The sequence below is a fragment of the Nelumbo lutea genome, chromosome 1 (genome assembly GCF_056320005.1).
Source record: "Nelumbo lutea isolate HS-2025 chromosome 1, American lotus-T2T, whole genome shotgun sequence".
In the NCBI taxonomy this organism is placed as follows: domain Eukaryota; kingdom Viridiplantae; phylum Streptophyta; class Magnoliopsida; order Proteales; family Nelumbonaceae; genus Nelumbo; species Nelumbo lutea.
This window is the reverse complement of record NC_142684.1, coordinates 38665717-38683002: the sequence shown is the minus strand read 5'-3', so window position 1 is coordinate 38683002 and position 17286 is coordinate 38665717. Positions and strand designations below refer to the sequence as shown.

General features: G+C 40.1%; 1 protein-coding gene across 1 annotated transcript in view; it reads left to right on the top strand.

The window, feature by feature from the left end:
* Window positions 1–16686, top strand: part of PDIL5-2 (PDI-like 5-2) — a 70363-nt gene extending 53677 nt beyond the window's left edge. The window contains exon 5 of the mRNA XM_088965592.1: window positions 16021–16686. Coding sequence (XP_088821718.1) covers window positions 16021–16341 — 321 coding nt within the window. The 3' untranslated portion in view covers window positions 16342–16686. The remainder of the gene's footprint in view (window positions 1–16020) is intronic.
* Window positions 16687–17286: the final 600 nt, after the last annotated feature.

Below are 17286 nucleotides of genomic sequence, written 5' to 3'. Positions count from 1 at the left end.
AAGGATCTCACTGATTGGTACATCAAAGACAGCCCAATCCGACACCTAGTGCAGTATCATAATCGAGTCTAGGGGTCGGGTGTAACTTTCCAGTTTTGCCCATCAATCTCCAAGGTCCAGGGCAATACTGGAAATCTGGTCCGGTTCAAAGATTCAATTAATCCTACACTCTATGTGCCTAGGGTCTCACCCCGGTAGCTGAGACAAGCCACCCCAACCGACTTAGTGGCACCACAATGTCAGTCTTGTCAGGATAGGTCTCCCCAGACCGACCCACTGGCTGTGAACATTCTAAACTAACACAAGTCTCATTAAGTGTCCAGTTTAAGGGTATTACACAGAAACATACCAAGGGAACATGAATAAAAAATGCACTTTTATTCATTTACAATAGTCATAAAGTACATCATTTTGATTGAAGCTAAGGGCATACAAAACTATCTAACACTAGGTACTTTTGACCCACGGTTTCACAGAGAGCCTAGAACAAATATTGTTGCTGCAACACTTGGACTAGTCTGTATGACCTACAATTTTGTAGGAATCCAAAGAACAAACATACAGACACTGCAGTTGTAGTACATAACCAGGTTTGTATGACCTACGGTTTTACAGTTTTCATACCACACCCCTAATCGGCTGACACCAACTTCAGGGTAGCCGAGTAGTCACTGAGATCAACAATGTAGCCGAACAGCAAGAGCAATCAATGGGAGAAAAAAAACTTCCGTCCATCAATAATGTAGCCGAATAGTAGTAACACACAAGAGGAGAACACCACATTCGGATTTTTAGGGCACCATCAGTTCATCGAAGGGTGCAAGAAGACAAACAACAAAAAAACAACCTCAGTTGAATACCAGGGCACCCGAACAATAGATGGGAAGTACCTTCTTAAACGCCAGCCTCTCTGCAAACCAGAACATCCTCTTCGTACATCAGGTGACAGCCTCTCTACAGCCGAGCAATCAAGGAAAACAGCATCTGGGCTGGAAGATGAAAAGACTCTTACTAGAACTTTTTTCTGCGCTAGGAAGCTGAACAGTCAGGCCGGCACCTTCTTCCTTCTTGAATTCGAACATCAGGGATACGACTTCTAGGAGATAAAGAGGCAACCTACTCAGAATTGGAGAATGACCTCAACTAATTTGTTTTCAGGCCTGGACGAACCTGCTCTGATACCATGTTGAACAAGAGAAGAGAGGAGGAAGAGAGAAAGAGAAGAAGAGAAGGGAGGAGAGGCAAGAGGACTGAATGCCTCAAAAGAATGCTTCAGGCGAGTGAAGCAGTTGTTATTTATACTATACTGGTCGTACAACATAAAGATTGGAAAAATTACGGAAATACCCCTGTGGTACTAAACCTGTGTACAACAACATCTGTCAACACACACCATCCACACCATTAATTCTATGATTTGGATCAATAGAATTAATGTCTACTGGTTTGGTCCCTAGCTTCCTAGTTTCCTGTAGTAGGTCAAGTACATACTTTCTCTGTGAAATGAAGTATTTGAGCTCACCAAGATCTTTGATCTCAAATTCTTGTTGCAATGATTTTTGAGATCATCAATCTCCTATAGATCATTTACTATCACCACTATATCATCCACATACACAATCGGAATTGACACCAGAGCATCTCTCCTCTTCACAAAGAGGGTGTGATCAAACTGTGCTTGTATGTATGCAAAACGGGTTAGTGCCCCTTTGAACCTGTCAAACCAAGCCCTAGGTGACTGTTTCAATCCATACAGAGATTTTCTGAGTCTGCACACCTTTCCTTTACCAACATTTTCATAAAAGCCTACTGGAATGTCCATATATACCTCCTCCTGTAAATCACCATTGAGGAAAGCATTTTTGACATCAAACTGGAACAAGGGCCATGAATAGGTGGTTGCTAGAGATAAAAGGTACAAACTGAGCTCATCTTAGCTACTGGTGCAAAGGTTTCCAGATAATCAACACCATAGGTTTGAGTTTACCCTTTTGCTACCAACCTTGCCTTGTACCTCTCTATCTTGCCATCGGCCTTATACTTTACTGTGAATACCCATCTACATCTGACTGTCTCCTTGTCTGGGGGGAGATCAACTATTTCCCAAGTTTGGTTTTTGACCAAAACATTATTCTCATTTTGCACGGCTGTTTTCCACTCAGGTTTGGAGAGAGCCTCAGTAACATTCCTGGGTATAGAGACAGAATCCAAGGAAGAAAAAAAGCACAGTAGGAGGGTGATAAGGCACTGCAGGAAAGATGGTGTGAAATGCAGTAGGCTATACACTTTCTCTCCCCTTGCAAAGTGCAATGGGAAGATCAAGGTTAGTGGGATCAGTTGCAACAATGGTGTTAGGGACAGAAACATTATTATCAGAAAACATAACAAGCTCAGGCTCAAGAGGAATACCTGGAACTATATCTGCCGAATTTGGAGTTCCAGAAGGACTGACAGAGATTGGTGTGGGTTGAGGATGTGTGGAGTCAACCATCATCTACCGGCGTTGATATTTCTATGAGGCTGCTTGTAGTGGCTCAGGTAATGAAACTAGAGGTGCAGGTGCTGGTTGAACTAACGTAGATGCTAGTTGAACTGATGGAGGCACCATAGAAACAAGAAGAGGAACAGATTGTGAGTTCTCCTCCCCAAAACTCTCCCCCTAAGGTGAACCACTCGAGAAGAAGAATGTGGATTCAAAGAAGGTAACATCCATAGTGACAAATCTGCTCCTTGACACTAGGTCATAACAGCAATACCCCTTTTGGTTTTGAGCATACCCAAGAAAAACACATTTCTTGGCCTTAGGATCCAATTTCTTGCGATGAGGGCCAAGAATGTGAACAAAAGAAACACAACCAAAAACCCTCAGAGGTATATGAAATATCTCTCTATCTGGAAAAAGAATGCTAAATGGCACCTTAAACTCCAAAGTCTATGAAGGAGCACGGTTATTCAAATGCACGGCTATAAGAATTGCATCTTCCTGTAACTGCTCAGGATTTGAAGCACACACCATAAGACTCCTTGCCACCTCCACAATGTGTTTGTTTTTCCTCTCAGCAACTCCACTCTACTTTGGTGTATATGCACAATTGCTCTGATGAACTACACCATGTTCTAAGAGATACGTGGTCAGGTCCTTCTCAAAGTACTCTCTGGCATTATTTGATCTAAAAGCCTTAGTTTTCACTCCAAATTGTGGGAGAACCATCTGGTGGAACTGTCGTACCAAGTTAGGAACCTCGTCACGTGATCTCATCAAATATATCCAAGAATATCGTGTATAATCATCCAGAAACAAGAGAAAGCAATGGAATCCTCCCATGGAAGGGATTTGATATGGCCCCCATACATCAGTGTGAACAATATTAAAAGCAGTACTTCTTTTATTACTTGGTTTAAAAGACTGTCTACAATGCTTTCCTAACTGACAAATCTCACACTCCAAAGTAGATAACTGAATAGACCCAAACAACTTTGGGAAAAGACATTTCAAAGAACTAAAAGAAAGGTGTTCGAAGCGATTGTGCCAAAGCATAATATGGTTCATTGACTTTGACCCACTACTACTGTTGCTACCAGCATGATGGTCTTGATGTCTCAGAATCTCATCTAGAAGGTAGACTCCATTCACCTCATGACCACTCCCAATCATCTTCTTTGATTCCAGATCCTGCAAAACACAATTACCAGGAAGAAAGGTCATGGAACAATTCAAATTTTTTGTCAAAGAACTAATTGACAATAGGTTGGTATAAAGTCTAGGGACATGTAAAATAGAAGACAGAGTTATATCATTGGTCACTCTAACTGTCCCCTTCTCAGCAATGGGCATATGTGAACCATCTGCTGTAGAGACTATCTTTACCAGAGCACAACTGATAAGAACTGAAAATGGTAGGGTTATTAGTCATATGCTCAGATGCTCCTGAGTCTATAATCCAAGGAGGTCCCTCGACTCCCTCCTTACCTGAAGTGGATGCAAGATTTGCAATTGCATATGAACTACTTGTATGTGCAAAGAAAGTGGTGTAGTTGGCTCTTGCATTCTGCTATCCATCTGGAAGGCTAGAGCTAGGTGAATCTTTCTTACTCATAAGCTGTCCAAACCTCTCCAATTCTGTTCTCACTGCTGCTATTGCAATGGATTCCCAATTAGTTTGGGAGAGAGGGGCTGAAGAGTCTCCTGTAGTGGCTATATTTGCATTTCCCTTCTTGTTTCATTTCCGAGTAGGCATAAGATTTGGGTGAATCTTCCAACAAGTGTCCCTGGTATTCTTAGGCTTGCAATAATCACACCCCAAGTCCTTATCTTCCCTTCTAGTCTCACTACTCCCCCTGTCTCCATTCGGCTTAGGTTTTGTTGTACCAATCATAGCCGACTAGTCAATCCCAGGCTATCTCAGCATTACATTCCTCCTACTCTCCTCTCCAGAGACAAAGGCATAGCCTTGAGAGAGTGTCACACCCTCCCTAGAAAGAATTTGCTGCCTAGTAATGTCAAATTCAGGATTCAGCCCTGCCAAGAACTCAAAAACCCCATTCCCCTCTACCAGTCTGTGATAAGTTGTTGCATCATTTACACTTTCTCATACCACAGTTTCTAAGTGATCTATTTCCTGCCATAGGGTTTTCAACATGGAGAAATACACAGCAAGAGGTTGTTCTTCCTGTTTCATACTTATCACCTAATTTCTTAACTGATAGGCTCTGGCTTCATTTTCCTTCTGAAAGTAGGTTTCAGTCACTCCATCCCAAATCTCCCTAGCAGTATTAGCCCATAGGATTTTTTTTTGCAATATGATGTAACATAGAATTACATAGCTAAGATGGCACCAATAGCCATCTTTGCTGATTGTGCCCACTCCAAATAATTTGTTCCATCAAGTTTTATTGTAATAATGATCCCAAACCCAAAAATATCACTACTACCTCCAACACCTAGTCCCATAGTACCAATAGATAATCTCGATATTCCAACTCTCCATCTTACTTCTAACAGTTCAACAGCAAGAAAAAAATAGATTGGAGAGCTTCAAAAAATAACAGCTCCAAGTTTAAGGTTCCTGCGATTTCCTCATCTGAAGGATTTGCATCCCCTACACTTCATAAACTGGTCGAATCATCTTAACCCTCCACTTCAGCTTCCTCCAAGCTACAGGCCACCCAGCCCTCATCCTCTTCCTCCCTTTCCTCAAGATGGACTCTTGAATATCTTGGATTTGGACAGTCTGACGTAGAGCGGAAAGTGCTAGCAGAAAGTGAGTCTGAATGAGATCTCCAAACCAGGGAGTCTCCTTTCTTGTTGACGGGCCTAACAAGTTGCATCAACTCAGGGTCAGTACCCCTCTTTGAAGATGAAGATAGACGAGCTATCGTCTATGATCAGAGGCTGCTTACTCCGAGCTACGTGATGACTTAAGCTATCACGTAATCCTTTTTCCTGACTCAAAATTAAGACCAGTTGGGGCAGAACCAACAGTTCTTGTGACCTTTAAAGATGGACCACAGCCTCCCCTAGACGTCAGCAAAAGATAATCCGCCTCTAACAACTCCTTTTAAGTCAAAATTATGTGAATTTCTTTCTTTAAATAGATTACTTGTCGATTGGTTTTCTCCCATCGTCTTTCCAGCTCCCATTTGTGCCTCACGTGGACACAAGCCCACCACGTCTACATCATCGTCTACCTTGGTTCGTCATTCCCAGCAACACACTTCCACCTCTGATATCACCCAGACACGAAACCTGGCACCGTCAGAGAGAATTTCAATTGAACAGGGTAGGAGTTCTGGCTTTACACCTGAGATTCTAACCTCTGCAGCATGTAGGTCTTGAAAGTTGACCTCCTCTGCAGCATGTAGGTCTTGAAAGTTGACCTCCTCTGAGACACCTGCCAACAGATTCACTAGAGTGGCAATGTTCAAAACACTCCAAAGATGGAATGGAAGTCCTACCAGTTTTATTAGGAAGCTTCCGTGAGTGCCCTCCACCATGTTGCACAGCGGCGGCCAATTCTGAACTTGGACCAATCCCTCGGTGGTCTCAAAGGTCGTGAAATTTTTTGCTCATCAATGCCCAGTATCACCTTTCTCTCTGTAAATGGCAATAAAACTACATCAGCGTCCAAACCGAACTTCTGCACCACTGAGTCTAAGATTTTCCCCAATCCTTTACTTCTTCCGCTGTTAAAACCAACCTCCATTCAATAACCAGGTGTTGACCACCTATCTTCCACTGACCCAGTCCAATCAGCATCAATATATGTTTCAACTCTTAAATGCCCATTATTAGCAAAGAGAATACCCCTTCCTGGGTGCTTCTTTAGGTACCTTAGAACCCTCTTTACAACAGAAGCATGGGATGTACGAGGGGCATGCATATGTTGGCTAAGGACTCCAACTGCATAAGCAATGTCTAGATAAGTCACAGATAGGTACAATAATCAACCAACAAATCTCTGGAATTGTCTCGCTTTCACCACCACCAAGCTTGTGGTTTGGATCAATGGGGGTATCAGCTGGTTTACACCCCAGCTTGCTAGTATCCTAGAGAAGATCTAAGATATATTACCTTTGGGAGATGAAGTTACTCTTCTGGACCCAGTAACCTCAACCCAAGGAAGTATTTCTGGGGGCCTCGATCTTTCACCTCAAGCTGAGTTGCCAAAAATTCTTTTAACCTCCTTATTTCTTCTACCCAATCACCTGTACTAACAACACCATCAACATATACAATGAGGATGACAAGCCTCTTATCTTGCCTCTTTATAGTCATGGTATGGTCTGATTGACACTGTTTGAACCCCATCTGCTTAACAACCTTATTGAAGTGACCAGGCCAAAATGCCCCAAATGGACCAATGAAAACCCAAGTAAAATAAAACAAAACCTGACCAGGACAAAATGCCCCAAACGGACAAACCCCTCAAAAAACTAAACCCCTTACAAAAGGAAACAAAAGCGATATAAAACAACCAATGAAACCCCAATCGTCAAAACAAACAAAACCAACTCCCTTTCAAGCCCCAAGCAACTACAGCCACCACCCAGCAAAAGCCCAAATCAAAACCCAAGCCCCTTAACGGACTCCAATTCTATCGGTCTGCATCTTCTAGCCGTGTTTAAATTTCTCATGACTTCTTCCAATTCTCCGACAAATTTCTGACCCCTATCTGACCCATCTTCCCCTTTCATTTCTTTCATTCCTTGAATCCCAAGTCTTATTCTTGTATAGGGCACTTATCTCCTCCTGCATAGCATTAGACCACTTGGGGGATGCTAAGGGTTCTGCAAGGATTTTAGGAATAGTCTCACCAGAAACAAATGAGATTAAAGAATGACAAGAGGGAGACAAAGAATTAAGAGAAGTGAAAAGTAAGATTGGGTGTTCAGTAGTATTAGATCTGACACCTTTATGATGAGTAGTAGGAATATCAATATCATTGGTTTAGAAGCAGAAACAATACCTAGTTGAAAACTGGGTGGCAAGTGATTTTCCTCTAGAGATCTTGCTGGTTCAGATGGAGTGGCTTGACACTTGTAGGAGCATACTAGACCTTTTGGCACTGCTGATCACAAACAAGGTTTGCATAGGTATGTTGGAAATGGTAAATTATGTTGAACAAGCTACCTCTCTTCTCTACCACATATCTTTCCATGGAAAATGGGAGTGAGACACAAAGAAGGTAACATTCAAGGACATATAATACAGGAAATGAGATCATAACACTTGTAACCCTTTTGAGAAGTAGGGTACCCTAAGGAACACACGAAATGGATTTTGGATCAAGTTTATCTCTGGAAGGAGATAGTCATGGATAGAGCATTTGCATCCAAAAATCTGGAGAGGAATGGTGAACAGAGGAGACTGAGGGAATAGGAGATGAAGTGCATAACTCCATAACTTCTTTTGTATGTGCATGTGCATAACATCAGACCACGTGCAACTTCAAGAAAGTGCTTGTTTTTCCATTCTACTACACCATTCTGTTGTGGTGTCTGGAAACATGAACTATGATGTAACTTTCTGTTGTTAGCCATGTTTATCCCTTTTTCAAAGTATTCCTTTGCATTATCTGTCTGAAGAATCTAAATGATGACATTTAGCTATGAATATACCATATGATCAAAATCTTTAGCCACCTGAGGCAGTCCTTTATGAGAATGTAACAAATAGATCGAGGTGTAGCAAGAATAGTTATTGGTAAATCTTATAAAATAATGAAAACCACCATTAGATAACACACTAGAAAGCCCACACATTTGAATGCATAATATGAAAAGGAAATTTTGATTTCTTAGTTCTTACTAGAAAAGTTCTACAATGTTAGTTAACACGTTTGACACTGCAATCATGACATTGGAATACACTTAAACAAAGATGGAAAAAGACACTTTAAAGCTTCAAGCAATATATGATCAAAATGAAAATTCCGAAGTAAATTTGAATTTTAATAAAACTATCATCAAGACTTATAAAGGCAATAGGTGAAGAAGCTCTTGATCTTACATTGTCTATGATGTAGAGACTATCAACAACACAACCCTCACCAATCGTCCTCTCTAAAGTCAAATCTTGAAAGAGACAAAAAGTAGGAGAGAAGGTCACTTCACAATTGGAAGACTAGGTTCAACTACTAATAGAGAGGAAATAAATGAGTAATTTAGGAAGAAGCCCTTGATTCAGTAACACTGTCTAGGATGTAGAGATCATCAACCACACAACCCTCACCAATCATCCTCTTTGAAGTCAAATCTTGAAAGAGACAAGAAGTAGGAGAGGTCACTTTACAATTCAAAGATTGGGTTAAATTACTAAAGGAGAGGAGATAAATGAGTAATTTAGGAACATTTAGAACATGGATCAACACAAGCCTAGAAGGAAGAGAAATAGTTCCTTGACTAGTAATGGAAGAGAAGGACCCATTTTCCATTCTCACCTTATCCAATCCTGACAAAAACTAAGAGGAAAACAGATTATGTTTACCAGTCTTGTGATTGGAGGTCCCAGAGTCAACGGTCCAGGAGTTTCCAATAGTAGAGGTAGAAAGGAATGCAGTAGCTTGGTTACCTGAGTTAGCTGCAAATGAAGTGGAGGGGTTAGAAGAGTTTCCCTCAAATTGGTGGAGTGCCCTACCAAGTTGTTTAAAAAGAGAGATCTGCTACTCATCCTTTGGGCCAGATCTCTAAATGGGTATAGTAGTGAGCTGAGAAATCTTCTACTCATGACTAGGTGCGCTAGTCACAACATTGGCCGAACTACCACTCCTTTGTTGTTCCCCTGTTTTTTCTGCTGTAAGTTACGCTTCCCAACCAAATCCCAACAGTGCTCCTTGGTGTGTCTTCTCCTACCCTACCACAGTGAGTAACATTGCAGTTTATCCTTATTGATCTCTTCAGATTTCTCCGATTTCTTGGAATGATCACCTTTCTTAACATTACTCTTAGCAATAAAGGCGATTGGCTCCCCCTCACTAATGTTCATAGCTTTCTTCCTAGATTCCTCTGAGTGAACAAGTGCATATACTTCCTTTAGATTAGGTAAATATTTCTTCACAGTATTTAAACTCTGATTGGTTCATAGATAGGGTTGAGACTAACTACACCCTTTGTTGAGATAGTAACTTCCTATAATCTTTTGCATGCTCTACATCTCTCCAAGCAATAGTTTGATAGTAATCCAATTCTAAATAGATAAATTTTTGTCCCCTTGCTTACAAGCGGCTAATTCTACCTGTAACTGATGAACTCTAGTATGATGCCTTTGTTTAGAGTACATAGCTTTTGCTTGATCCTGCACCTCCTTTGCAATTTCAGCCCACATAAAATTATTCCTGATTAAAGGCTGGGTGGTTGAATGGAGCCAAGTCATACCATACAACTCTCTTGGTCCCATTTATTATGGATGGGACTCTTCTCCCTTGGTTCAGCAACACTATGTCACCACCTCTCAAATTACCAGTCTTCCCTCTACTACTGACAAACAATTTGACTCCCTTAGCCCACTTGAGATAGTTAAGTTCATCTAAAGGGAAAATCAGAATGGAAACTAACATATTATCCATCTAGTTTGACATCCTGGACTGAGATCCAATGACTGATGAAGAGGCTGAATCTTGTATCCATTCAGGTTGATTCACTCCTTTTAACAAATACCCTTATCCCAACTATATGGGGTCGGCTTCATGAATCCTGTTTCACCACTCTGTTCTATTTAAAACTATATCCTCTGTTAAGTTATTAATGCTTAAATCATTTCTTACAACTTCCACCCATGTTCTTTTTGGTCTACCCTTAGCTCTTCAGCCCTTTCCACTTGTAACAAATCACTTCTAATTGGAACTGTTGGCGGTCTTTATGCATGTGACCAAATTATCTTAGCCTACTCTCTCTCGTTTTATCACTTATTGAAGCTACTCCTGGGTTTCTATGGATGACTTCATTCCTGATCCTATCCTTTCTGGTTTTTCCATTCATCCATCTTAGCATTTGCATTTCTGCCACACTCTTTTTGGACATGTCCTTTCTTGGCTGCCCAACACTCTACTCCATACAACATATCTGGCCTTACAACTGTTTTAGAGAATTTTCCTTTTAATCTAACTGGTATTCTCCTATCACACAAAAGTTTAGATGCACCCGTCCATTTTTCCCAACCTGCTCTAATTCTCTAGGTGACATCCCCAATCTTTCCCTTGTTATGAATCATTGAACCAAGGTACCAGAATTGGATACATTAAGTTATCTCTTGGTCTCTAATCCTATATGTATGCTGATTTACACTCCTATTATTACTAAATTTACATGTCATATACTCTGTTTTAGTCCTATATTAAAACTCCTTGTTTCTATGACATTTGTCCATAAGCTTAATTTTGCATTTAATCCTTCATTAGTTTCATCAATTAAAATAGTGTCATCTGCAAACAACTTTATTTTTATCAAAAACTCGTAACTTTCATTAAGAAAAAATTAAATATGGAAAGAGCCAGACAAAATCTCTCAACTCCCCACCCATAGTCAAACAGAAGAACAAAAGAAGCCATGATTACAAGTAAGCCCAAAACATAGAGTCCCTAGTCACCCCGTGTTTGGCTAGCCCATCAACAAAAGAGTTGGCACTTATTTTTACCCAGATCAATTTCACCTAAATATCCTTAGTCAGCCACTACCAATTTAGAATCTCCCTCTACAATCATTGAGTGATATTCAACTCTTTATCCCTTCGAACTCCTTCTAGGACAACTGAGATCTCAGCCCGGAGAGCATCCCCTGTTAGACAGTTTTGTATGCCCTTAGCTCCAATTAGTTTGATGTACTTGTGACATTTATTGTAAATGAATAAAGTGCATATTTGATTCATGTTATGTGGTGTGTTTTTGTGTAATACCCTTAAAACCGGACACTTATGAGACTTGTGTTGGTTTAGAACGTTCGCAGTCAGTGGGTCGGTCTGGGGAGACCTACCTTGATAAGGCTGACACTGATGTGCTGCCAAGTTGGTTGGGGTGGCCTATCTCTGCCACTAGGGTGAGACCCGAGGTACATGCAGTGTGGGATGAGCTTGAGACCTTGAACCGGACCAGAATTCCAGTATTGCCCTGGACCTTGGCGATTAGTGGGCAAAACTGGAATGTTACACCTGACCCCTAGACTCGATTATGGTACTGCACTAGGTGGCGGATTGAGCCATCTTTGATATGCCAATCAGTGAGACCCTTAGAGGGGGTCAAAACCTGGGTATGTTGAGACGGTTCATGAATCCATCCGAGTGGGTGATCGTAGTGACAGGATCAGCCACTTTGTCGGACAAAGGTAATGATCGGGGAAATGCACTCTCTCTGATGGCAACCAAAACTGCCGGTAGTTGATTTCAATCGTTGAAATTTTGTTTTGCAAAATATATTTATGTGATATAATATATATATATATATATATATATATATATATATATATATATATATATATATTATAGGTTTCCAAAATTGTTTGCAAAAGGTTTTAGTCCTCGGGGTCCATGTAAGAGGAGAGTACAACACTGTACCTTGCAGTCAAGGGGGAGGTCCTCCCTTGTTGAGTAGTGTTTGATCATTATGGGCTGAGAGGTTAAGTGTAAGGCCTTTGAGGGTTAAACTTGATGGGCTAATCTTGCATCTGTCCACAGTCCTTGGGTGTTACAAGGTGGCTTGGCCCAAGGACCACTTAGTGTAAGTGTTGGGCCCATAGAGTCCATATGATGAGTTCAAGGGGTTCACTGGGTTTTCCAGTGAATCCGGCTAGGCCTTGTGACAAAGGCTGGGCCGAACCCTTGTGGCTGATGTGTAGATCAACGTTTGGGTCCCACGCCATACAAAGAAAGCCCAACTAGGCAGCAATTTGGAAGCACATACACTTAATGGGCCAAAATCCCAATACGAGCTGAGTCAATTAGATTGGCTTGAATGGGGCGAATCTGAGATATGGACCAGCCTTAAAGGATAAAGGAAAGTCCCTATCCACTCAGTAAGAGTCCAGATTTGAATATGATTTGAATATGGAAACTCCTAATCAATTTAGGAGGGCTGATCATGATCTACAGATTAGATAAGGACTCTACCTTATCACTTAAAGGGATCAACATCTCCTAATAGGATCAGGAGCTGATCCCTTTAGGATTATAAAAGGAGGAGGTTGGCGGTAGCCTCGAAAGACACCCATCTGAGATACAGATACAACACAGAAGAGAGAAATCAGCATACAGTGAGACTGTGCCAATTTCTCCCTGCCGCCGCCGCCTTTAGCAGTTCGTCTCCACTCACGTGGGAGTCATCAAGAAGGGTTCTTGATTTCAGTTCTTTGTGAAAGAATTGAAAAGAAGTTGTGCTCACCTGCCATCCAGTGGGTTCTTGCGAAGGATCCAGTTCTTGTGAAGAACGTTGCTGATTCTGCTCCGTCTTACACTGCACCATCTCTAGTGGGAGCAGTCTTTGGTGACTTTTCTGGGCGTGAACACCTTCATTGGGGGATACTAATTCTCCATATCAGGTATTTCCTTCTTCTATTGTTTTGTTCAGATTTGGTTCGGTTCTTGTTTCAAGATTGATCTTTGAAAATTAGTTTTCTAAAATAGGGAATGCGATTCCCAATTGTAGTAAGGAAATAAATTTTTGAAATTCACCCATTCTATTCCGCTTTATCCGGTGTCCATACAATGGATCTTTCCATCCCTTCATCCCCCACTCCAATTGGCCCCCAAAACAGAGCTGTTATCATACCTTCCTCATTTCTTATAACACCCCTAATACCTGTGGGGCCCGGAATTCCAATACTACCGTCGAAGTTTAATTTGATGAAACCCCTGGGAGGAGTCGTCCAAATAGATAGGGGGTGTCCTTCCAATTTCTGACCAGATCTGCCGCTGTGAAGTCTTATAACAGTTTCAATGACTTCAGCCACTGCACCACTCTACATAGGATCACCTCCAAAAGATCTTGTAGACTTTTCTTTCTATCTGAAAAAATTCTCCCGTTCCTTTCTTCCCATATAGTCCAACAGATAGCAGCCCTTAAACATCTCCATGTTACCCTTCCTCTTTTGTTTTTGGCCAACTTTATACATCCAACAGGGGGAGACCACCTGCACCCAAACAAAGAGAAACACCAGTCCCAAATACAATTAGTAAAGTGGTAGCGAGTCTCATCCATAGCCTTGCAGAGAACACACCAGTGAGGAGATAAATAACAATTTGGTCTCTTTTTTCTGAAGTAAATCACTAGTGTTGACTCTTTCTAGGATTGCTTCCCAACAGAAGCACCTAACCCTAGGTGGAATAGGTTCGTATCAAACTTAACCAAAAAAGGCTGCCCTAGCGGAATAGAAGACTGCGTTAAACCTTTGAAGTAGGATGCACAAGAAATGACCCCATAAGCTGACAGAGTCCAAACCCTAATATCAGATTTGGTAGGATCTAGGAAAACCCCCTTAGGATTGTCCAGGAGAAACAAGGTACTATTCAGCTCTGAATCCCGAGCAACATTCACTATGGAACTTCCTGAATATGTTTAGTCGGTGCAAATAGATAAGGGCTAAGTGTCGAACCTTGATGAAGATCCATATAACTGTAAAATTTGAAGCTTCTCCCATTGGTATGAAATTCCATTGGAAGTTGAAGGAATTAAAAGGAAAGATTAAAGAGTGGAGCATCCAATATTTTGGAAAGCTGGAAGAGAAGCAAGAGAAAATCTACAAAATTGAGGTAGAGAGGTGGCCATTGAGGAAGCAGTTGGAGGACATTTTGCTCAAAGAAGAGATTAGTTGGAGACATAAATATAGGAACAAATGGCTTCAGGAGGGGGATAGGAAAATAAAATTCTTTCATGCAATGGCAAGTGGAAGGAAAAATTTTATCTCAAAGTTGGAAGTGAATGGTAACAAAGTCACTCAGCAAGCTGATATAGCCAAAGCCTTTGTGGATCATTTCATATCAATATTTAGAAAACCATTAGATGGGATTGGAGTGGCATACTCTTTTTGAGGAGCATAAAACTTGGTTGGAAAGGAGGTTTGACTTGGAGGAGATAAAGGATGTTGTATTCTCTATGGATAAATCTAAAGCTCTTGGTCTTGATGGTTTCACGGTGGCTTTTTACTAGGATTGTTGGGAGAAGTGTATATTCCACTTGTGGCTTTAAAAGGACAATTGGCTAATGTATTCACTAAAGGTATAGTCAAGTCCAAATCGATGTTCTAAAACACAGAGGCATGATGCAAGGCATATCACTACCTAAGGGTGTGGGGCATAGTTCAGAATGTAAGAGATGTATGCCTCCTTAAGAGGAGGGGGATGAGGGGAGGAGGAAGAAAAGGAAGGAGAATCTCATTTTTCTTTATTTTTAATAAAATATTTTATATTAAGAAGAATGAAGATGCATGGCACTAGCTGAAAGGTGGGGGGGGGGGGGATCTTTTAATAAAAATCTTTCCCCTTATCTTTCCTTCCCTTCCTTTCCCTTCCCATCCATTTTCTCTTGTTTTTTTTTTTCTTTTCACTCTTTCCTTTTAATATCTTTGCTCAGCTTGATGGGGAGCATTGAGATGTTTATATTTTTAGAATGGATAGTATTGTGGTCCCTTTAAACTGCTTTTATACTGATTTCTTATATTGCTGTCAACCAGGGGTGTATATGTCATTTTCATCATTATTATGTTTTCACAAACAAAAATGGGATTACTCCCTGCATTATTCTCTCTCTCTCTCTCTCTCTCTATCTATCTATCTATCTATCTATCTCTCTATATATATATATATTCCCTGCATTATTCTCTCTCTCTCTCTCTCTATATATATATATATATAGGTAAAGTAATAACTTGTATCTCAAAAAGTAATACTCGTATCGTTTACACTCTTAAATCTCAACTCTTATCTTTATTATTATTTAATTTCCTAGCTGATGCAAAACAAGTCATTCCAAACCCATTCACTCAGCATTGAAATTTTACTCTAAGAGGGTTACCAATAAAAAATGTTACTGTAATGGGGCTGATATTTTAAAACGAGTATTTTGTGCAATTGTAAGCTACAATTAGTATTTTGTACAATCAGAATGCAAATACCGTGCATAAGATGATAGCATGTTAAACTCTTCAACTAAATATCTAAAAGTAAAAATGATTTATTTATATGATTATCATGTATTTGTTAGGCTGTACATTTATAGATATGTAATATTATACATTATGCATCTTCTGGAAGCATTCCTATCTGAACTTGTCACTTGTGATTGTACATGATTAGCACTCAGGACGTAAGAATGTAAAGGCTGGACAACACAATTTTTTAAAGCAGTATGTGGATCACTACTAAAAAGAATAAAAGTAACACATTGATAAGAAACATCTTCAATATTTACTGCTTAAATATGTTGTTCTTCTTTCACATTGTTTTTTTACAAGTGTTCAACTTGTTATCAGTATTTGTTTCTTTTTGAGTGAGGATATAATAAGTTGTATCTTTATGTTCTTTCAATTTTATGTGCAAAGGTTATAGGTTCAGAAAGTATGGATGAGGAGGATCAGGGGTCCCAAATAACACGATTCCTTGAAGGATATAGAGAAGGAAGAACAGTGCAGAAAAGAATCAGAGGTCCCTCGCTTGTTGGCTACATCAATTCACTAATCAGCATTAGAACCATATACCTGATTGTCTTTGTGATTGCTGTCCTCATGCTTATCCAAACACTTCAGAAACCGGATGAAGATGATGTACCTCAGAGACACACTGTTGCTCAAGTTGATGACTCAAGTAGCTCTTTGACCAAGAAGCAAAGTAGAGAATATCGATCTGAGGATAAGGAGGACTAAGAGAAGGTCTGATTAACCTCTTGATATGATCTCCTGGAATATGCTGCCACAATAACAACATTTGCAGAGACTTCAAGAGCATTGTCATCAACATAGATGAGGGATTCTCTATAAAAATTTTCAGGGTTCTCATGGTTTCAAGCTTCTCATGAATCTCTTCTGTACTTTCATGTACAAGTTTTCAACCACTATTTCTAAAGCAAGCAATCTCATAGATTAAATATGTGAATGACATTACAGAAATTAATACATGTTGAGTGGAAAAGAACATAGCTAGAATACACGTAGTTTGTACTTTGTAGTTAAGAGGATTTATCAATTTAATTTGCTTTTAGTTGTTCTAATTAACAAGTTATATTTGAAAACAACAACTATGTGCGGGGTAAGGCTGTGTAATCTGTCCCTCCCTAGACCCCGCATTGGAGGAAGCCTTGTGCGCTAGGCTACCCTTTTAATTAAAAAGTTACAATGAAGATAAATAATTAGCAGTATGCCAGTATCGCAACAGGAATTTGAGAGTTATTCTAAGAGCTTTCAACGTCAATAAATAGGAATTTTTCCAATACAAGCTACGGTTTTCAGCTTTTATTGTATATTTTATTTAACGAATATACTCTGGTTGGTTTCCATTTTCATGGTCACAACTATTACAATGGCATTGAGGTTCTTGAGAAGGAATCAAACTTTATTAAAGTATGGACGCTTATAGAACCACCCCTAGGGTAAAAATAATAGATTGCAAATGGATCTTCATTAGGAAGAAGGAATTAATTATGAGAAAAACTTCTTACCTATGGTTATGCTGAGTTTATTAGAAAGTGTTGGCGATAACTACACACTATGACTACGAGATCTGACAAATATGTGTCAAGACTACTCTTCTTATTAACCTATGAGAGAGAGAGAAAGAGAGAGACTAGTAAGAGAGTAACAAGACAACTCTAA